Below are 23,739 nucleotides of genomic sequence, written 5' to 3'. Positions count from 1 at the left end.
TATTAAATGCATCTCTGTAGTTTAGACAGTACCTGAGCAGTTATGTTTGCCAGTGATTGCATTTAAGTGTGATGGATGGGTGTGCAGTCTGTTCTGTTGTGAACTGCTTCACTCAGCAAGCCTGAGAACCTGAAGAATAGACAGATGCATCAGAGACACTTTAATTTTATTTTGCATAATCAGACAATGTAGGTTTTACTGATTTTTCCATGTGCTGCCCCATTTGGAAACTTTGAGAAAGCTGGAAGCTTCTTTTTGCACGACTGGAACCAGTGTTTTTTGTTTTCTGAAGGGTATTCCGTCTTTTCCATTAGAAGTTGTGAAGGCTGTGAGATGGCGTATTGCCAGGATTTCAGGGAATGAAAATCAGCAAACCTAGAATCTCTCTTGCCTTGGGACTTGATCTCACAATATATTGTAGACTTCAGACTTAGCAGCTGATGGGGAAGAAATTCAGAGAGCTTGAAACTGGGACTTACATAATAGTCTTTATGAATGAGGAAAACAAACCATTACTTTTGTATCTTATTGCACAGAAATGAATGAAAAAAAAATCCTTCACATTCAGTGAGAGGATCAGCATATGCATTTTGGGATCGTGGCACTTAAATGGGTTGGGTGATGATAGCAGATATTTTTTTGGAAGTCTTCATTTTGTTCAGACAGTCAGAATAAAGCTAGATGAGTATTATAGGAGTTAAAGGAACATTTGAAAAAGTTTGAATTTTGACCCAAGTAATTATGAGATACTGTTTTGAGAGGAATGTTTCAACCATTTTCTGCAACTCCATTAACTACTGAAAAATCTAATCTGAAGGAAGGTTGCTTATTGGACCTTATTTGGACCTTAGAAGCAATTAAATGCTGAGAGTAATTTTAAGTTCATTGGGGCATGAAATCTACAGTTTGCAAAGATTCTCTTCATTTCAGTAATTTGATTTATTTATGTTCCCATTATTTATTTGTTATGCTATTTATTTGCTTTCAACAGAATGCTTTTTTCTTTGTTTATTGACATACTGGGTTTTGGGTTAACAGGCTCTTAATTGTCTACTTTGATTTTTTTTTTTATTTTTATGAACAGCAAATGTGTTTTGGGAAGACACTTTTTAGCAGATTCTTTAGCTGGCTGCTTTCTTGTACGGAATTTAAAATGAAAACAACATAAAATGACTGGCATAGAATTCTTTCCAGGGAGAGGAGAACTGCACAGAGTCATGGTTGTGACCTGATTTTCTTTACAGTAACAGGCAGAAATAGATAAATACAATTATGGAATGAGCTGTGCTGTCATATGAGGTGACAGATATGTCCAGCCATCTCTGTCAGGTAGCCCTAAACAGGGCTGATCCATCTAACCATGTCCCTTAAGGTGGTACATCCTAAGGTTGCTTCCAGCATAAATCTGTACCGAGATGTCTGTGTTTGGCTGTGTATTGTGGGGTTTTATGACAACTCCTGTGGAAGAGTAATGGAAATAGTTCTGAAAGTATGTCTTGAGGACAGATCATAGTGGAAGTTTAAATGAGATGGGAAAAAATCCCAGGAAGTCTAAGTTCCTGAGTCAGCTGTAGCATCACTGTTCAGTTAATTAGAGAATTTTGTGAATGTTGGTGTTACTTTGATTAAATCTTGAAACCCTTTATATCTTTGCACTCAGGAAAGGAGTCAACATCTTGTTTATCATGGCATTTTCTTATGACAGTGCAATAAATGTTGAAGCTTTGAAAATGAAGAGCAAGTCAATGAGCGGTACTTCTGAACACTACTGAAAACCCTAAGCCTTCTTCATGTTAGTTTTAGGGAAGCTGCAGCTGAAAGTGTGAGCTGAGTCCCATGTGAACAGCTGTGTAAATGTCAATATTTTTGGCTGGTGTGGTGTCTGGCTCTCGGCAGAGTTCAGGATGCCCAATGAGAAGTGATGCTTCTGCAGATATGAATGAACAAGAGGAAACAGGATATGAGTGCAGTCAGTAGATTCACCTGTCCCACCTCCTGCAGAGATTTGGTGTCATCAGAACAAGAATTTAGCTCCCTGTGTACCTATCTAGTTAAAGTTCTCAGCTTTTTGTTTGCTGTGTTTGCCAGCAAAACAAAAAGGGAAAAGAAAAAAATTGACTTCCAAAATTAATGCCTTGAATTTCTTCTGTATTTCTTTAGGGGCTGGCAACATAGCTTCCTTATAGATACACCTGAGTTTGCATAAATGCATTATTTCTTTTGTTTAGGACTGTGGTAATGTGTTATATATTTGGAAGGCTGTTGTGAGTAAACCATTTGTGAATGCAGTGTTAGTAAAATTAATCTGTACCTGAGAGTGCATTGCAAGTGTTTGCATTGGGAAAAATATCCAGTCACAAACTAATTTTGCTACAGGCTTCATACTGTGATACTCTGGCCTCCAAGAGCTGCAGTTGATCAGAAAGCATTGGAGAAGAAGCTTTTTAATTTGTAAACAGATAGTCAAATCTACTTTTTCTCCTCCCAGCCCTATCACCCACATTACTCTGATTTGCAAAATTGCTTTGACATTTGTACTTGATTATCTTTTGGATTCAATTCAAAGTCAGCTTTGTTTTTCAGACCTGGGTAGGCTCAGGAAAAGTACTTGGGAAATAGCAAAGACCTGTAGTGCTTTAAAGCATCACCTTTAAAACAGTGCAGTTGTCTCTAATGAGATGTCATATGGAGGGGGAAGCCTATGTATCAAAGGAGTTTTATTTGCCCAAATTCAAGTCCTTTTGGAATCAGCTCCTGCTGCATCTTACTGGCTCCTTTTAGAGCTCCTTCAAGAACAAGTGTGGGAATTGTAGCTGAGTTTGATGTTTAGAGCTGCTAACTCAAGAATCATAGAATGGTTTGGGTTGGAAGGACCTTTAAAGATGATCTTGTACCAATCCCCTACCATGGGAAGGGATGCCTTCCAGGGATACCTATCCCAGGTTGCTCCAAGTCCTGTCCTACCTGGCCTGGACACTTCCAGGGATGGGGCAGCCTCAGGTTCTCTGGGCAACCTGTGCCAGGGCCTCACAGTGAAGAATTTCTTCCTATTTATCTAATCTAAACTCACCCCACTTGGATTTGTAGCCATTTCCCCTTCTCCTATCTCTTTGTTTCCTTGTCCAAAGTCCCTCCCCAGTTTTCTTCTGGCCCCTTTAGGTACTGGAAGGTGCTAGAAGGTCATCTGAGCAAGGAGCTTTTCCAAGGCTGAACAGCCGCAAATTTCTCAGCCCATCTTCATGGGACAGGAAAAAGATACCTTGAGGTCCAGACTGGAAACCTGTTGAACATCACTGGACTCTCCCCACTGACTTGAAGAACTTTTGTGCTAGACAGTAACCTCTGGCCAGGGACGTGTCTCAGAAAACTGGCATGAGGAGCCGTGGGTGCACTTGCTAACATGCTTTTGACATTCTAGTAAGGTTCTGAAGGCTTAGAAAAATGAAAAGACAGCATTAATTATAAGTGTACTACTGATGCACAAGTAAAACCTGTGCTCAAAGTGACATGGAAATTAACCTTCCTGCTTTTGGTAGGATCTGTGCCTCCCTGCTCTAGGAGGGATTGTCAGGGATTTTCTGGTGAATGTTTAGATTCAGCTAGGGCAACTGCATAATTGTCCTTAAATAACCAGTAGTACTAATAGGTATTTATGTATATGTATGTATGATCAAATTAACTCTGCCGTGCTTCTTTCCAGCTTGGGCCTCTGATCATACGTGTGCTGTCGGGAGATTTGCAACCCCAAGAGGCTGTCAAGTCCTACAGTATCTGATGTTTATCTTCTCTGGGAATTAGTTTTAGCTGTCGAGTTTGTATTGTTTCCCATGGCACCTGACTGTCCACTGGGATGCTTGTCCCCTATGATAGTAACAGCACAGAAATATGTTGCATTTAATGTTGTTGAGAAGAGTGAGGGAATAGCATGGAGCCTGCAGTTTAGGAAGTGGCGGGTACTGTATCAAAATGTATTTACTGAAATGTAAATTTCAAATGTAAATTTCAAATATATTTGCTGAAAATCTGTTTGCAAAATAGAAATTCCAAGTTGTTCTCAGTGTAGCTGATTAATCTGGAGGGGTAAGCCTGAAAGGTGGTTTTTTTTAAATTTTTTTTTTTAATTTTTAATTTATCATCAGCCATATTGCTACAAAGGTACTCACCTATTCAGACAGTATCCATCTTCCTTTACTGGAACTCTGTGGGCATAGAAGGGAGAGAAAGGTGTTTTGATGAAAAAATTAGTGTTCTTCCAGTGAAAATCTGTGCTGGAGTGCATTTTGCTGTGAATACAGCCTGTGCTTTTGATGGATACTCTTAGCTGTTTGATGGAGGGGGTTGGTAAGAGCATAAGAGAATAGATTATAAAACTGGAGCAGGCTTGGAAGTAGTCTCCAACTGAAAAAACATGTTGTCTGCTTCTTTTATGTTAGAACAGCGCATTAGGGAATAAAAAATGCATGAGCAGTGAGAACTTTTTAATTGGAAAAATAAATAAATTAAAGTAACATCCTCCAAATATGGGAATCCAAGACGTCCGAATTCTTATAAATTAGATATTCTAGCTGCCAACCTGAGGTTTTCAACTGATCTAAACAAAGTTCTGGGACTTTAATTAAAGTGTAATAAATTGAAAGAAGGTTAAGGGATGTATTTAAAAGAGGGATTTGCTGCTTTAGTTACTGTAAAACACTTTCTCTTGAGAGGGGAAGTGGTGTGGTGACAGTGCTATGCAGCTAGGTAATTCAGTCTTGCTGTTTGAATATGAGCTTGTGACCCAGATTGCTTCTCTGCTCTCCAAGCTGTAGCAAAAGCTGTCAGAGAAATGGTTACTTGGATAAAGTGGTGTAATTCTGCATCATGGGTGCACCCAACTTCGGAACTGTGGTATTGTGGACTGGAAGTTAATTATCACCTACTAGTTTTTATTTTTGTTTGGCAGAAAGGCTGTGAAATGTTTAGCGTGAGGGAGACCTCCAGCTGGCATACCACATCAGTTGCCATCAGTCTCTGTCATTACATTTGCTGCAGTTAAGTGCAAGGAAATGTTGAGGGTACAGTCAGCATTATTTTCTTTTTAAAGAAGCTTTTAAATAGCTAGGGTTTTTCACTGAATAGCTAATGCATCAGCGGAATGGTGATATGGGTGTGACCAAAGACTGAATGATATGTTTTATTCCAGTCCCCAATTATGATGAAAATTTATTCTTTAATCCCAAAAAATTAATTTGAACTCCTTTGTATACTGCATTGAGAGAATTATGAGAATGCGCGAGTATTTATGAAAGTGCTGAAAAAGTACTGGAGAAAGAAAAGGTAGCAATCCATATCTGTTCCTACCCATCTTAGACCCTTTGGCCACCCCCAGAAGGCAGAAGTCACTTGTATGGGTACCTGGGCACTGGGTTTAGCAGAGAGGCCTCACTAGCTCCTGCTCAGCCTGGAATCTGCATCTGCTCTGGGCTCCTCCTGGGAGCTGATCCAGCTGCTGCTGATGTCAGAAGAGGAGCAGAAGTCACTCTCCAGGAGTTTGATTAAGGGTCTTCCATAGGAGCTCCGGGCAGAATTTTAGGGACCCATGGAGCCAGAGTTTGGTACCTGCAAAGCCCAAGTACTGCTGAATACAGACTCAGCAATGGTTTTGGTCCCCCCTCCCCCCAGTCAGAACTGGGCACTTGTGGTGCTTTCTGGTGAATTGCAAATGTTGGTGGACAGGTTGATGGCTTCAGCAGGACAGGAGTACTGTATTATGCTTTACCATTGCCATCTTGCATTCCTTGTATTTTTATGCTCTGGGTGTGCCAGAGAGAGAGGATGGATAATGGCAGATGATCTTAAATCAAGACTGGCAAGCCTCAGATGGTTTGTAATTTCCAAAAGTGTGTGACTAGGTGTATTACCAAATTCTCAAATATTTGTATGTTGGTCCAATATACATGTAGACATTTTTTAATGTTAAAAGCACTAAGTCTTTGAATTGGTGTGGTTAGTTATAAGAGCAGTCTCTGAAAATTTAGCTTGCACGATTTGAAATGTACTTGGATATTTTTTTATGATTTTTTTTCAGGAGAAGTCTCCTGTTACTTGGCTCTGTTTTCTTTTTATTTGTTGGCGTAGGGGTCATATGAACAAGAGGGGTGGTCATAGTAATTTAAGAGTCAGCCAGATAAAGCAAATGTTTTGAGCTTTTTCCTTTCATATTGTAAAAACAATTATCTTGCTCCAGCAAGACAGATTAACTGAGATCTAAGAAATAAATGAACTCTTCCATTTGAAGTGGTTAGCTTAACTCCGGAGTTTAGAACTACAAGTCACACAGGATAATACTGGAGCTGAATTGAGAAAATGATAGCATAATTCTAGTTAAATACTTTTAGATCTTTGCCAAAGAACCCCTCTGAACTATTCAACAGCAGACCTGAGACCTGAGTCTTCCTGTAGCAAATAGTGCAGAGCCTTTCCAAAAAATCTGAAACCTCCTGAGTGTGGCGAGGCTTGTGAGAGGGCGGTTGAGCAAACAGGGCTGAGGCTGCTGAGAGCTGTGAAACCAGCCCAGAGTGTTATGAAGTGGTTTAATACTTGAGGTGTCTTTCTTTGGCAGTTTAGCACTGTTACCCAGAAGGTAATTATTCTAGGAATCCAATCTTTACAAAATCCTCAGGCTGACTGCATGGAGGTAGAGTCTGCTTGATTGCATTTCTTAATACTCCAAAACCTGAAAGTTCTCATTATTTCATGATTTGGTAACCCAAAATTGACAGCACTCTTAAGGGCAGTGGTGCAGGATCACACACATTTGTTCCTTGGTTGTGAGGAGCTGGAGGCATATGGGGTGCTCGGAGGTGGAAGGTGTCAAGGCTTGGAAACACCGAGGGGGGCTCTGGGGCGGTGGCACGGGTCTCACTGCAGCAGTGGTGTGGGAACAGGACCAGCCAGGCCTCTGTGGTGTTTGGCTGGCCCTGCAGTATGTGAGGGGGTCAGGGGGGCTCCGTGCTGAGCGTGGGGACAGCAGAGCTCCTGCCTCAGTGCTGTGGGTGTGAGCTGCTTGGCCAGCGTGCCGATGGTAAAGGAAGTCCAGTCTCATGCTTCAGAAGGTGAGGTGTTTCTGCAAGTTGAAGAATACTCCATTTCTGCACAGATAAGTCTTTAGTGAGCTGGTTGGTGTAGCTTTTTGGTGGTGTGTGAGTTTTTTTTTTTTTTAATGGGAAAAAAATTCAGATATCACCTTCCTCTTCCACTTTAAATATTTTAATGATGTGAAGAATCCTTGTCGTGATCTGCCTTGCCAATGGAAGGATACATTGAAGAAGCAGTGAGGAGGAAGTTGGTAGTTTGATCCTCAGCACAGGAGTAATGTAACAGGCAATTGCCAGTCCTATAACTTGTCCTTGTTTCTGAAACCAGGCAGTAAATGAAAGAATCAGTGGAAACTGCATTACTTAATTGGACTGCAGTTTTAATGGCATCCTCTCCAGCGCATCAATAGTGAAAGCAAATAACTGATAACTACCACTGTGCCAACTAAGACAATTTGGACTTTTTCAGCCCAAGCTGAATTTTTCTCTATCACACCAGCTACTTACCTTAAACTTGTCTGAAAGATGTGCCATGCAATATCCCTGGGGAGCAACCCAGTGCAGTCTGCAGTGAGAACTCTCACTGACTTCAGCAGAACCATGCTTTTACCTCCCCAGTGTGTCAGATGTTGTGAGAAATGTGCTGTCCCTGCAAAGTGCTTTTCTGCCTGTCTGCTGGCAGTTTCCATCTAAATTTAATTTTAGAACCAATATAATGGCTTGTTCTATGTTTACTGTCTGTTTCATACACCTTCCCAGTCATGGACAATTAGTTATTTGTGGAGGGACTGTAATGTTACCTTTCAAACAACCAAGACTAAACTGGACAGTTGGAAAATACCGTGGGAAAAGGGAGATGTGGGTTATTGGATGAACCCGTAGGAAGGACTGAGGAGCAGGGAATGAGGCCATGGAATTGGTGTTACAGAGACAGTGGCTAATGGGGAGGAGGAAGAGGAGTGGCAGCTCCAGGGAGAGCCCAGTGCCTTTGCACAGTGCTGAGACAACACCAGGGGCAGGGCCTTGGCATGAGCGTGGCAGCAAAGGCAAAGCCTGCCATCCTCAGCCTGCAGTTGCCTTCCATCACTGCAGCAAACTGGCTCTGGAATATGGATGAGGTTATTTTATGATTACATACAAATCCACCAGTGATGACATGAGCCCCTTGATGGGACGATCCTGTGACAAGATACCCTGTAAAGCAATTAACTTCTCAGCAGATGTGGTTTTGGAATGGGGGAAGAAGCTGTTTACTAAAAAGGTTTCTTGTGGCTGGCTGAATTTTAAATTTAGCTTTTGTAGCAGTGCAGAAAGAGTTGAAATCAAAAGCCTCGTTCTTTTCACAATTGCACCTATCTTATTGTACTAGATAAATCAACTTTGGGGTTGAGAGGAGCCTGAGACAAAGGGAAAGCAAAAGGAAAGACAAAGACTGCATATATTTTGTGAACAGGGGTTGTTCCAAAGCTGTAAAAGCTTATCATGCCTCAGGTTCTGTAACTGCCAGAGTGAAGATCTGTGTGCTGCAGGTCTTGGGCCAGGCACCAGCACATCCCTCTGTGGCAGGCAGATGGAATAGAAGCAGAGTTTCAGAACTGCTAGTTCTTACTCAATAAATGCCTTGCAACAAACTCCAAAAGCAATCTTAGATTTTTTTTTTAAAAGTCATGACAAAATAGAGATGGCATTAGCCATTTAATCATGGTTTTACTTTATGATAAAATAGGGATGGCATTAGCCATTTAATCATGGTTTTACCTCTTTGTTCCGATAGCATTTTATTTTGGGGTTCATTTTGCTGCAAGACCTCATTTGTGCACATTGTGATGCATATTCTTCCTCTTTTCTGATTGTAAGATAGGCTTAATTGGCTACTACTTGTTGCATAGATATTCTAATACAGTTTTTTTTATCTCAGATGTATCTTGCTCTAAGGGTTTCCTGTTTAATTTCTGGGAGAGGAGCTTTTCTTCTTGAAAGAACCCATTGAATTAATTTCTTCCTCTTATTTATAGAATCTGCTTTTAATTGCTCAGACTTGGTTTGATGATATTTTGCATCTGGGATGTACTCTGAACATTTGGTTTATCTGAGATGGGCTTTTGGTATGATACTTGGTATGACAACAAATGAGTGGGCTGTGCTTTTAGCTTTCTTGTTAACAGTTTGCTTTATTCAGTGTTCTGGTTTAGAACCTGAGCTTCAAAGCTTGCTGAGGTTCAAGGGTGTCTTTCAGGGACCCTGTGAGTTTTAGTATTGTCCTCATTTATAAGTGTGTTTGTCTCCCTGACTGTAGTGGATATGTGTGTGCATCATAAAAACCCTACTGCTTTGTGGTTTATGCTCTGGTAGCCACATAGTGATAGTTGCTCATAAGTAATAAAGAGATGCTAAAATGCCTTTGGAGAGTCAGATCTTTGTTTGAAAAGTGGCATTTGATCTATGTAGCTCTCAGCTCTGTATGGAGATATTTAAAGTCCTGAATTCACATGAATCCATAGAAGTGGAGCACATTGATTTTTGTAAGAAAAGTCTGTACATGTAGATGACATTCACCTCAACACTTCAGAGAAAGAATTCTTTTGACCTAGACACCACCTTAAGTTCTGCTGAATATGGCAAGAATTATCATGCTCACCAAAACCTGTGACAAGTATTCATGTGTGCTCCTGCTACCCGTAGATTATGTACAAGTTTTAGGGGCAATGCCAGGGCCAGGAGCCACATGCTATTGAGCTCAGCTTTACCTAAAAGAAAAAGGTTGCTGTGTGGTTTATTGCTGTTAGGCAGCTGAGCATCACACAGCTGCTGCCTCTGCAGTGGGAAGGGGAAGGGATTCAGAAGGATGCTGCAAGTGCAGGTGGGGAAAGGTGTGTTGAAATAAAGATGGTTTAACAGGTAAAGTAAAGGAAAATAAAGAATTAATTCAGATCTCCTATCAGCTGGCAGGTGTTTAGCTGTTTTCCTGGAAGAAGCAGGGCTGTCTCACGTCATGGTTACTGGGGAAGACAAATGCCGTCATCCCAAACATCCCCATCCCCTTTCTGTTTTCCCCCAGCTTGTGTTGCTAAGTGTGATGTCATGTAGCATGGGTTATCCCTTGGGTCAGCTTGGCTCTGCTGTCCTGGCTGTGTCCCCTCCCAGGCTCTCGTGTGCCTCCAGCCCCTGGCTGGTGGGGCAGTGTGAGGAGCAGAAGAGGCACGGTGCAAACGCTGCTGACCATCAGCTAAAACACAGGTGTGATACCCGCGCTTTTTGGTCACAAATCCAGCACGTGGCATCACACCAGCTGCTTTGAAGAAAATGAGCTCCATCCTAGCCAAAAGCAGCAGTTGCCTAAGCTGAGAAATGTGATAACTATTTGGGTATCAAACAAGCTGTCTTGACACTAAAAGCCCTGCTCTGGATCCATCACATGTAAGATACAGTTGACCTCATAGTTTGGCATGGTTTTTTTTTTTTTTCCTGTATAACTCTTGACAGTCCTAAGCAAATGGCCAAATTTCTATTTCTGCTTAGAGTCTGACTCAGCCTGTTTTCTGGGTTTTCCACACTTTCAGAAGTGCTGTTTTTGTTATATGAAGATGGGTAAACATTACAGCCTTGTAGACAGGCTGTTAGGGCTTAGGCACACTTCACACTGGTGTTACCATGGACCATTTGTATCTGTTTTGCCATTTGCAGGTAAAGTTCATAATAATGACTTTGTTTGTAAAGGTGTTGGAATCTACCTCAAGTAGATTTTCTCCAGATGAAAGTTGCCATAGGGGCAAGTCTAACAGATGCATTTCTTCCCTTCCTGGGGCCACTGCTGTGTCATATAATGGGTCCAGTCCTCTACTTTGGGTCGATAAGAATGATTTGTTTTAGTTTAGTGCTTAAGAAATTCTGATAAAATTAATGGATAAGTTTGTAGGAAACTGAGGAGTGTAATATGTTTTGTAACAAAAGCCTCACACAGGCAGATAATCTCTGTGAATTCATCCTTACACAATTGATGTGTGGAGAGTAAACCCCCAAAACCTGACAGTGAAAATGTGCTCTTGTGACCATCTTCACTTGCATTAGTCTAGTTTTCTCCTGTTTGTTAGTTACTTTGAATTTCTCTTGAATGAAAACGAAAGATTTTTAAAAAAGAATTTTATTTAGATGGATTTTTATTTTTTAATTTAGATTTGTATTTGGAATAATTAAAGTGAAAAATAGAGTACATTAACTTTGTCTCTGTGATTATACAGGAAAATCAATTAAATCATTTGAGTAACAGACCTTGAAGAGAATGTAAACTGAGCATGCACTCTTGAGTCTTTTACCTGACATATGCTATTACTGGGCACCTATTTTTTTTTCTCCCAAAGCTGAAAAATAACTTGGTTAAATGGTTGGCAGTTATTATTGTATATTCAAAATTTAATAAGAAAAGGCTTCCCTCATACCACAAGATTTTAATCTAAATTGCTTTCCTCTGTTAAATGATTGTGAACTCCTGTACTATGGCAGAGGAGATAGCACCAAAAAAAAAAAAAAAAAAAAATCAAAATTTCCCTCAGGAAGTTTATTTTTCTGAAACAAAACACTGAAGCTGAATGAATAATTCAGTTGAAGTTGCTCCAGAACTGAATGCGTGTCAAGTAATGCATCCTGTCTGTAAACACTATCAAGAAAATCCAATCACATTGGTATTGACACATTTTCATTGGGATTTTCATATAGAAAATGGGTTGAAAGAGAAATATGTAAAGATATCTTAGTGTTTATTTTTAAAATAAATTCTTAATCTCTTTGGAGGTCTAGATATAAAGACAAATGCCAATACTGTATCTTAAAGCTAGGAACTGATATAAGCAATCAATTTATCTATGTGGGTGGGTTCAGAGAACATGTTGGACAAACTTTTTGAAGCTGCTGGTTATTTTTATACAGTGGGCTGTGTTAGGAGGCCTCATTTGCTATTTCAGAGGCATACTGTGTTTTTGTAGGCTCAGCTGGAGATGACAGCAAGGGTCAAAGGTGGTCCACACCTCTGCATATTCGATTAGGGAAAAGATTGATGCAAAACACAGGGACCTTCCTTCCCTGACTTTGTTTACAGAAGTTGAGAGTGCTGTTCCAAAGACTGCCGTGAACAGGGCTTTTCTATACCCTTCAGTATATTTAAAGGATCTGAAGATCCAGATGGATGTATACAGGGTAACGAATGGTTGCAGGAGAGTGTAATTTTTGAGCATCAGGCTTTGAATTGCAAAAATCTGTTTTGATGATTCACCCTGATGTCAGGAAGGGCCCCTGTGCAGCTGTTGGAAGGGCCTTTAGAGAGTGAATAATTTACTGTAAGATGAATCACACCCTAGAAACATTTATGTCTCTTCATTAAATGAGTCTAGAGAACTAGCTCCACTGTAGGTATGAACTTTTGAGACATTTAAAATTGGGTGTGATGAATTCAACACCTGTTCTCTGCATGGAAATTTAGAGCCTCCCTCTGAGGAGGGATCACAAACGAAGGAACCCCTGGGCTTTTATACCCTCACAGTCTAAATCTCTGTTTAAAGCCTGTATAAGGCAGTTCAGGCCTGTGTGTGTTCACAAATTTCAGAGAATGTTCTGAGTTGGAAGAGACCCACAAGGACCAGAGTCCAGCTCTTAAAAGAATGGCCTGTGTGAGGATCAAGCCCTCAATTTCGGCGTTGTTTAGCACCATGCTTTAATCAACTGAGCTAATCTCAGGGTTTTCATATCCAGCCTGCTAATAGATGAAGGAATGTTCCTGTTTTAGTAACCTACTTGTATTTTAGACACAGAAGAATTTGAAAATGTCATGATTTGCTGATGTGCTGCTTTGTAGTGACTGTTGAGTTGCAGTCTATTTTATGGTTCAAAATTTTAGGCAGTGGCCTAAAATCAGCCCATGTTGGCTGATGTATCATAATGAGAGCAGACGTTTAGTTTATTTTCAAAGTTTATTTTCATGTTCTGCTAAATATTTCAGCAGTTTCAAAAATGCATCTGGCATGGCAAATACTGTATGTATGATGTAGAGCTGCATCTCCACAAAAGTGGAAATAAAGTGTTAACCTCTGCTTATAAAAGTTGAGCGTAAGAAATCATCTTCACTGTGAGAGACAAATCCATGTCATATTTTTTCCAGAGGGAGTGTGACCCAGTGTGAGAGGCAGTTAAGCCTCAGTCGTGCCCAGTCTAAAGGCTTAGATCATGGGCAGAGACACTATCTTTGTGATGTTGGTTAGTCTGTCTATGTTTCAGTCTACACATGTATAGAATGAGGGTATTTTCCTGTTCTACCATTCTATCTTAGATATATACCATTATAACATTGTATATTTACACATACAAAAATGCTAAAAATAATTTATATTGAGTACATGGAAGGGAGCTGTCTCCTTGTCCAACAGAGCATGATTTATAAAGTTCTTCCTTTATGCAGAGCAAGATGTGTGTGTGTGTGTGTATTAGGATGCAAATGTTTTAGGTATGTCTCCTTTCAGGAATGCACTGATTATTTTATAGATTCTCTATTTTCTGCATATTGTCTTCATTATGGCAGAGACGCCTGTTTGAAATGTGTCCTTGGGAGAGGTGATTCTGATGATTGCACAAGAATACTTAATAAATCAAAGCATGCAGATAGGGTAGAGATATAGATAAAAAGCACAAGAATATAATGGGTATTTGGTGATTAACAGGTGCATTTTTACTGTATTTTGCTAAATGGATCCATGGTTAGTGAATGTATATGTAGTTTAACTTCTTTGAAATATGTTGGCGTGAAGTAGGGGCAAATCAAGCTTTCTCTTGGAAAGTGAATGCAGCAATCATAAATCTGGAAGCCTGAAGTATGTAGTGGAGCTTCCATTAACCTGGAGACCTGGGTCTCCTCATGTTGGAGGGGCTGTTCAATCTGCAGCAGTTTTAGTGACCACAGTTCCCCTGAGTCTTCCTTCTGAGCATTCCTTTTCTTGTGGAGTGTATTGTGCATTTCTCTGTGTTGGTATCAAAGCCAAATGTGCTGGAAACTGGTCTCCAAGGAGCTCTAGACCAGCACTTCATAAGCTGAAGTGTATAATTTAGCTATTCATATGCCAAATACAGAATATTGGTCACACGGGTATAAAGCCATAGAAGGTGGCACACCTCAGCCAGAAAGGCAAGTAAGGGAAAGTGAGTGATGTGGAAGCTTAATGTGGATAATTTGTTTGTTTGGGGTTTCTTTGGTTTGTTTTATTATTTTTAACTGCTGATGTGCTTTTCCACCTTTTCGTTTTCCAAGAGTATAGATGGGCTTACAGGAGAAGCAATATGTTGTGTGTATACTTGCCAGGCTTTTTTTTTTCTGATAATGTTTAACAGTATACAATAATAAAGGAAATGGTTTGTAAATCAGATGGTCTCAACCAAAACATCTTTTGGCATAAAAAGGTAATCGAGGACTGATCTGGATCTCATGCCCTCTCTTGACCCCTAAGCCTGTTACTTCATTGGCAGATCTAAGAAAAACAAACAATCCTTGTTGACATATGTGGAATAAGGCACAAACTAACCTTAATGAACCCCTTGATTTAAGGTAAATGCCTGCTTCAGAAATACAATTTGAATTAGAGTAGAACAGTAGAGGAATATGGGGAATCTTGAGCTTTTGTGTCTTAAGGATGGCCCTTAGTGAAGAGACTGGAAAGAAGGTGACTACAGCCCTGTCCACATAGGTTGAAAAAGTGTTAAATCATCAGAAAAGACAAGATAAGCCACATTAGCCTGTCTCTGATTTGTCTTCCTAACTTGCTATTGTTGTTGTCATATAACAGTGTCAGGTTTTGATTTTTTTTTTAATATGCAATTGCAGATAGATATTGTGGAGTTCTTTTATCAACTTTAACTAGGCCAGGTGAATCAAAATCAAATATTCTTCAATAAGTAGTGTTTTCGAACCTGGTCAGCACTAGGATTTTATATAGTAGGAGAAATGAGGTTCTTTATTGGATATTGATTAGCCTTTTCAGGACATGAGGAATTTTCCAGTGAGGGCATTATTAACCAAAATAATGTATAAAGCTATGCTATATTTATACAAAGATAAATTCCTAATAAGATAGAGCAGTTCAGTGCACATGCTCTCAAGGAGTTCATGCTCAAGGACAATGTCAATTCTTTGTTTCTCGTTCAGTATTTTGCTGCAGTTTTGCATTTGTGTAGTTCAATTTTGCATGAGGTATGACAGAAAACCTCTACTTATACTTTAAATTATTGATAGAGACAGTGCATGCAAAAATCCTCTAATTCTCAAAACCTGCTTTAAAAGAATATTAGCTTGTTCTGCTGTTTGGACAGGTAAAACAGCTCAGCATGGTAATTTTATAGATAGACCTAATTAAATAGTAGAGATGGAAATTTCCTAGAGCTCCGAATGCATCATGAACATGAAATGTGATAAGTTAGGGCTGATGATAATTATAATAAACTTGAGCAATGAAATTATGAATATTACAAGAAGTCTTCTGACTCCTGTACTCACATTCTTAAGCTGTAATTTTCATATAACTATTTTTTGTTCTTAGGTTTGAGATTTTTCTTGTTGTTTCTTAGAAAAGAAGTAGTGCTAGACTTTGGTTTTGTTATATATTGCTTCTATTTCATATTGGTTTACTCCTTTTTTTGATAAGCAAAAGTGGGTGGGATATAGGACTCTGTACTTTGACATAACTTTATAGATCTTTCTAGAAGTTCTTTAATACTAGGGTGTTATTCTGGGTCTCTGCAAATAAATGAATTTTCCAATAGTGTGACTCGGTGGATTTGACACTGGCTGGACACCAGGTGCCCAGCAAAGCCACTCCACTTCCTCAACTGGACAAGGGAGAAAAGAAGATAATGAAAGGCTTGTGGGTCTAGATACAGGCAGGGAGAGATCACTCACCTGTCACAGCTGAGGGTAAAACAGACTACTTGGCGAAATTAGTTTAATTTGTTAAGTTAGATCAGAGTAAGGTAATGGGAAGTAAAACCAATTACCTTCCACCCACCCTTTTTTTCTTCCTGTGCTTATTTCACTCCTGATGTTCCTGTGCCTCGTCCCCAGAGATGGCACAGGGTGGGGATGGGGAATGGACCTCCAGGGGAGCACCTGCTTCCCTGTGGAATCTCTGTGCTGGAGCATCTTCTCCCCCTCCTTCTGCACTGAACTGGGTGTATGCAGAGCTCCTCCTCTCATGTGTTCTCAATCCTCTCCCTAGATGGAATTGCTGTTGGTCAGTAACTTTAACCCTTTCTCAAAGAGTTATTCCAAAGGTGCTGCCACCATCAGTGAGGGACTCTGCCTTGGCCAGTGCCGGATCCATCCTGGAGCCAGCTGGCGCTGGCTCTGCTGGACGTGGGGGATGTTTCTAGCAGCTTCTCACAGAAGCCACCCTTGTAGTCCCCTGCTGCCTAACCCTTGCAATACAAACCCAATACCCATGGCAACTTGCAACATGAGTAATCACTGATTACACTTAGTGAGCCTCTGGCAGAAACCGTAGAGTGTAATTGGGAAGAGAAGTTCAGTTGATGGACTTCTGTTTTTGTTTGGTGTTTGTTTTTCGTGTTTGTTTTAAAGCCATGGCTTTAAAGAAAGAAAACCAATTTGACTACAGATAATTTAACCTCTTTATGCTAGGGGTCTTGGCAGACTCAGAGTCTCTTCTCTTGGCTGTCACACTGCTGTGATTGCATAGCAATGCATACTCCCTGTAAACTGGACAGCAATAGAAATAGATTTCATCATCTCCTCCATAATTCTTATTAAGCATGCTATGTTTGTTATGAAGCAGGAAGTTCATGGCTCCCTCTGATATGACACAGCAATATGAGAACCCAGGGTCAGTAACTCTGGCCTTGAATTTTTCATGTTCTGAGATGATGATATCATTGTAGTGGTCTGTGTTCCTGGAAAAGTTGTTATGGAAACTTCATTACAGGTTTTCTAAAAATAAACAAACAAAACCCCAAGCAAAACCTTTTTAGAACTCTAAATACTTTGTTAATTTAAAGATTGTGTTACAGCAATTTTTTCGTGAGTTAATTTTAGAAATTTGGTATGCAAATTTCTGCAGTCATGTGCAAGTTTATGCAGCATATAAAGGTTGCTTATGGACCTCCTATTACTTGCTGTCACTCTGTTAGATACCAGGCATACATAAAGACGTCCCATTCTGTGCCAGACCTGTGCTAGTGACAGGCACAAGGTGGATGTGCAGCAGAGGCACCACACGTGAGCACCCAGCCAGAGGAAATCCAGTAACAAGGAGAGAAAGATCCATGTGCAAGGATAAATGACATAGATGTAGAGGGAAAGAAAAAAAAGGGAGTGGAGTGCCATAAAGTTCTTTTGTGAATTCTGTTCAAAATTCTAACCAGTCTGAAAGCCTCAAGGGGTTGTTGGATTTGGTTGGATCCTGTGCATGATTGGACTTTTTCTCTAGGGTAGATTTTGAAAGACATCCCTAGACTAAGATGATCCTATTTTATTTTTTTTCTCTACTGTGGTGGATTCTGGTGCTGTTATTTCTTTAGTCTAGTGATGCACAGCTGCACAAGGAGAGTTTCAATTTTATGGAGTCTTCATATATTTGTGATTTTAATTTTTTCTAATTTTAAAGTTGTAATATACTTTCGTCACCACAATCAGTGATAAATACAGTGATAATACAGTGTTTAATGAAATTTTTTTAGGGGTTTTATTTTTGGTTCTGTTTTCCGTCTTTTATCGTTACCTGATTTTGTCAAGGAAGTTTTCAGAGGAAAGAGAAAATTCAAGTAAATGCAATGTCTTCCCTCTACAGGATTTATGAACGTGTCATTGATCCCCCAGAAACGAATTTGACACCTGAAAGCAATTTATGGCTTGGACAGAGAAACAGGAAACATGGTTTCTTTAAGGTAAGCAGATACGAAATGTCACGTGAGGAAGGAACTTAATAGTAGTCAACAAGGTACTTCCAGTCAGTTGTGTTAGACTCTTGAAACATGACGTGCATGAAATTTGGTAGGAACTGTGGACAGTTTGTAAACAGCTTGTTTACAAGGTAGAAGTTTCTGGTATTTATTCCAGTTTTGGATAACAAGGCACAGTATGAGTGTTTATCTGTGAAAGGGGTCCATAGAGCAGCAAGAGGCCAATCTGCCTTTCCTCAATCTGGGCAAGGATTTGTTGCCAAGGTGATTTACCACCCACTCGGTTTCCATGTGAAGCTGTCAGTTCCTAAGACAATTTTACAATTTGCCTCTTTTCTGAGGATGTCCCCAGATTTCCAACAAGCAAGGACAATTACGCTGAACTTATTTCAGCATAAGAGCTAGCAATTTTAATTGTAAAACAGAGGTAAAAGCCAACTTTTGGCTTAAATGATAGTCTGAGGTTTGCTCTGAACCTACAGTGCATTTCATCCTCCAGCAACTGAGATGTCACTGTGAAGTGAAATTGATAGTATTATTTTATTCTACAGCTGTTGGTTTTTTACCTCAGCTGCTTCTCACTATTCCACAGATGGTAAACATATGTTTATAGCTACATAGGAAAAGGAAGAAGTTATATTGGAGTTGCCAGTCTTAAATTCTTATTTTATGCAGGCAGTCAGAGCCCCAGAACTCTGGGATATTATATGTTTGTAAATTAATATTTCTGCATGTTAACACTTTGGAAACAGCAGGGTAGATAATGATATGCTAATGAGCTGACCATTTTTATTGATCATAATGAAAGCCGACAAGTGCCTTACTTTGCTTTATGTGTTCTTGAATATTTTACTAACTTTCTTCAGGGCAGAAATATAATTGGTTGTGGTTTTTTTTTTTTTTTTTATCCTGCTTGAGAGTTCCAGAAGTCTTACTTTTTTTACACTTCTCATTGCAAAAACTTGGGATTTTGCCAGTTTGTAAAGAGTACACATCTCTTTCCATGTATTTATATGCTCAGCAGGATTTCCCTTTCTTTTTCAGAGCAATTTGTTTCACTGTTTTAGCATATAAAAAAATAGATATATTTTCCTTAATGTAAACAGAGATCTGCAGGGAAATAAGAGCATTAAAAAAAGAATTAGCATTTTTGTATGTGTTGGAGTCATGAAAATGTAAGAAAAAGCAAGCTTGTTGCGTGAATATTTTTTTTTGTACCTTTTGTTATTGATATTGGTACTGTTCATTTTCTTACCTCACCACTCTTTCCAGTAAATTGCGCCTACCTACAGCTGTGATCTTCACCTTTTGTGCCTCCTGTTCTCAGCTCCATCCTGGCGCAGCAGGGTGGGTTAGAGGAAGGGGGATGGAGGGAGAACAGCCTGGGGTTTGGGAGAATCTCGGTGGGGATACTGGACTGGGGAGTACCATTCCTAAACCAGGACAGCTAATTGGTGGCTAATGTGTGGCAGGAAAGGTGGAAATAACAGGATTCAGAGCTGGTGGATAATTTATTTCCTTTAAGCATCTGTGGTATTGGGTGTGGAGCACTGGCCACAATGTTGCCTGGCTTGTTCATGGGGATATGGTGCCTAACTCTGTGTCTGTTCCCTAGTGTGCCCCTCACAAGGGTCTTCTTCAGTGGGGGAGAGGGATCAGGATTACTTTGTTGCTGGTCTGTGTGATAGCTGCTTATGACTTGATAACATCAAGGGCAATGGTGGTTATTTTGTTCGTGTGTTCAGTGTTGTTCTCCCACCCTTACCTCAGGTTGCTCTGTGAGGAGTCCATTAATAATCATATCTAGTCTCTGGGGTAGAGGGGGGGGGGGCATGGGATGGTTTTCCACAGCTTTCACCCCCTCTTTTCCTCCTTTAGACCTGTTAGAACAGCTTTTGAGGATTTTTAATTCCATTTGGATGTTAAGGAAAGCATGTTCTTGTTGCTATGTCTGCTATGTTTTCTCAGTATGGTCTACAGTACCATGTTTAGAGTCGGGAGGGAGATTTCTAGGAGTGTCATTTAGGGATCTGCCCTGAAGGGAATAATCATGAGTGTCATGGAACGTGGGAGAAATTGGGCTGGTGTTTGGAGAAATTCTCTGCTCCAGAGTTTTGGGAGTTCACCCCTGAACAACTACAGGACTCTGATAAAGTGGCAGTATTTGCAAGAAGAGTGCTGGTGGGGACTCCAGAGTGGAGCAACTCAAGCAAAGGCAAACCCTCCATAGAATTGGTTTTGCTCAAGGACCTGGGTCCACTTGGTGGGTAATGCAGAGAGACAGGGAAACACAATGTGTACCACAAGGGGGTCTGATTTTTGGGTAAGAACAGTCTGTACTGTTGAACTGTATGTATAACATCGGCTGCTGCATGACGCTGTCACTGTGTGATCTAGCTGCCATGGGCAGGGCGTATGGACTGCTCCACGTACACCAGTCTGAGCTCCAGGGGCAGCAGCCAGCCAGCAGCACAGCAGCCCTCCTGTCCTGGGAGACATCTAGGGTGGGGAGAACCCACAGTCATGGACTAAATGAACTCAACAGACATCTTGGAGGGGTGGCCATTGCCTTTGGAAATGATACCTGTGATTGTGTATATTTATGTATCTATGTACTTGGAAGGTGCAGGATCTGGGTGGGACATAAGTGGTATAGAATAAGGGGGTATAGAATATTAAGACTGTTGTGATTTATGAATGGCTCTCCTTAGTTCAGTACCCCCCACCAAGACTCTCTCAAATCACACCTTGCTCTCTCTCACTCCTACTTTCCTTTCCCCTTCCCACTGTGGTGGAATGGAGTTCAGAATTGGAGGCACAAAAGGTGAAGAAGATGGATGTAGATAAGAACAACTTACTGGAAAGAGCAATGAGATAAGAAAATGAACAGTAACAGCAACAATATTATTAACAAAAGATACCGGAGAATAAATTATTTACACATTCCTGATAATAGATGGTACTGGATGGCTCCCTCCTCCACATTTTCTTGACCATGAGGAACTCTTCCTCCATGGAAGAGAGTCCCTTCCCCTGCCTCCTGCAGTGGTGTGAGTACTGTAGAATAATTCCCATGTCCCAGCCATGCTCTCTCCTGGCTACTGCAAAAATTAACCCTGTGCTGGACAGAGCCAGGACAGCCACACAAACTCAGGGTTTGTTTCAGGGCTGAGGGCTGATGATAACCATTATCATCAGGTTAAGAAGATTAAGAAAATGCAACGGAAGGGAGAAAAACATTGATGCCAGATATCTATGGAACACTCTCTAGCATGGATCTGATTGCTGTCAGGACCAGAATTATCTAAAATTTGTTTTATTGCTGAGGAGAACCCTTCCCCCTAAGAGTCCCTCCAAAGAGCTAGTGCAAAAATGAGCTTATTAATGCCTTGGTCAGAAGGTGATTCATGTTGCAAGACAGTAGTTTTCATAACTACTAGAGCAGGCTCTATTGATCCTGCTTGTGTCTGGGGATTGTATATTAGGTGCTTGAGAAGCATATTGGTGTTTTTATTGCACAGTATCATGTATATAATTTATATAGCCATATGACTGTAATAGTTTTGGACTCAGAGTTGTATGGACTAAGGTGAAACTCGGTGTGGTGCTGTGGGCAGGTGTTCAGGTGCCTGGCAGGGCTGCCCTGAGGGGAGCAGCATCGTGCTGATGGAGTGGGAATCTGGGCTTTGTCAGGGCACAGGAGTTTCAGGCACGTCTGCTGGTGCCACCATGTAGAGCCTTTCCCAGCCCTGGCCAGTGCAACTTGCACAGCTGTGTGGATCATATTATCTCTGTGTGAGAAGCAGGTTTTAAAGAGGATGAAAGGCAATGGAGGAAATGAAAATGCAGAGGTGGGGAGCTCATGGAATGTATGAGCCTTTTCACAGAATGTGGGAGGACTGTTCTATGTAGTAAATATCTGAGAAGTGCAATTAACTGGGCTTTTTGCATTATGTCCTCATGGGATGGGCTTGATTTTTAGTGCTGCAGAACCTGAATTTCATCATGTAGCTGGTAGTCTGCCTGCACCAGATGAAGGCTCTTCAAGCTAGCAAGTCCTGATGCTGAGCTGAAGCTTCGATTGTCATTAGTCAAGTGCTTTTATTGATAACATAAAGGTTGTGTCTGCTTGGGAAGGGAAAAACTGGAAAGATTTTGACCACTGACATCGTACTTTTAAGGACAAATCCAAGCTCTTGGCAGTCTAGACTTAATGCTGAAGCAGGATTGACCAGGTTTTTTCATATTTGTTACATAATTATGGCTGTAATAAATGTTTGCCTACAATGAAGTCTTTCTATTAAAAAAATACATCTGCAAAATTTCTGCTCTTGGAAAGTTTACTTCTATGTTTGATCATAATAATTCATTTTCAGATGTTTTATAGACCTAGAAGTCATCAGTGTTAGTGAATTGAAGTTCATATTCATGTTATTACATAGCAATATGCTTTCATGTAGCCAGAAATTAAGACACATAAAATAGTTGTGCTTCCTCTTCAGGCTATGTCTAAATGCGGATCTGTCCAAAAGACAATTGAGCAGTGTGACTCTGATGCAACAAACACATTTGAAGATGTACCTAAAGAAAAAAAAAAAAAGGCAAACAAAAAAAAGCTGAAGAAAAAAATCGTTTCTTTCTGGGTGGTGTCTCATTTCCTAGGCAATATGTTGTGGTGGAACTCTGTAATCTCATTTCCTCTTGGTTGAGCTTTTTACTGCAGGGGCTTAAGTGTTGAAGTATATTTTTATGCCTCACCTTCTAATTTCTCATTGATGACTGCTGACAGAAAGTATGTAAAATGGCTTTCAGGATGTTCCATTTCCAGTGACAGTATTACTTATTACTTATGGTTTCATTATTCTCATAGATGAAAAGGTTAATAAATGTGTATACTTCTGCAAGAAAGACAGGGTGATCTGATTATCTCTGTTAATATTTTCAGTTAATATTTGATCATGAGACAGTAAGCAGGAAACAGTGCTTGCTGGTTACATTCTGCTCTTTTAACGTGAGCGTGTAAATGTGACTTGCCTTGCCAGGCTCTAAGGACTATCTGAGGCCTCTATTTATGGGTGGCATGTGAGTGCATGTGGCATATGGGTGGCATGTGAGCAAGTGATGATGTCCTTAGTCTGCAAAATTCACCCTATTGCAATTTAGCTGAAAATTAACACAGTCTGGCAAATCAGTAATTTAATTAGATAATAACTGCTGCCAGGATAAATTTATTTTCAGTTTAAAGAAATTTTTCTGTGAGGAAGTAGGGCTGTGTCACAACATGTGATTAACAGCCAGGGGAAGTGCAAATGTGAGCACTAGAGGTCCCTTGATTTCCCTTGCTCCTCTCCCTTACTGGCCATGACCTTATTAAAGCCAGTGGATCCTGTGAAGTAAGTATGTTGCACAGTCACAGATGCAGCAAATGCTTCGTCCTGAGCTTAGGAGAACAAACACAAGCTTCAGCATTTTCTGGACTGTCTGGAGTCCTTCAGGACCCAGGTGTGCAGGGACACTGGGCACTGCTCCTTCCCGAGGCGCTGTCCTTGCAGGGCAGGGACTGACCGGCTGCAGTGGGCACTGACCTTTAGGTCCTGCCTCCCCCACTGTCGTGCCTGGTTTGGTCCAGGAGCCCCAAACAACCTGCACTGACCTGCCAGTCCTGCACAGGGCATCTGTCTGTCTGCCTGGGCTGGAGAGAGGGTTGAATTCTGACTGA

General features: G+C 40.6%; 1 protein-coding gene across 1 annotated transcript in view; it reads left to right on the top strand.

The window, feature by feature from the left end:
- The window catches only part of NELL1 (neural EGFL like 1), a 209,023-nt gene that overhangs the window by 35,794 nt on the left and 149,490 nt on the right, over nucleotides 1–23,739 (top strand). The window contains exon 5 of the mRNA XM_041461862.1: nucleotides 17,909–18,005. Within this exon, the coding sequence (XP_041317796.1) occupies nucleotides 17,909–18,005 (97 nt within the window). The remainder of the gene's footprint in view (nucleotides 1–17,908; nucleotides 18,006–23,739) is intronic.

Source organism: Pyrgilauda ruficollis, unplaced genomic scaffold, assembly GCF_017590135.1.
Source record: "Pyrgilauda ruficollis isolate IOZ18807 unplaced genomic scaffold, ASM1759013v1 scaffold156, whole genome shotgun sequence".
NCBI classification, from domain to species: Eukaryota; Metazoa; Chordata; class Aves; order Passeriformes; family Passeridae; genus Pyrgilauda; species Pyrgilauda ruficollis.
Note: the sequence above shows the minus strand (reverse complement) of the source record. Positions and strands in the feature narration are given on the sequence as shown.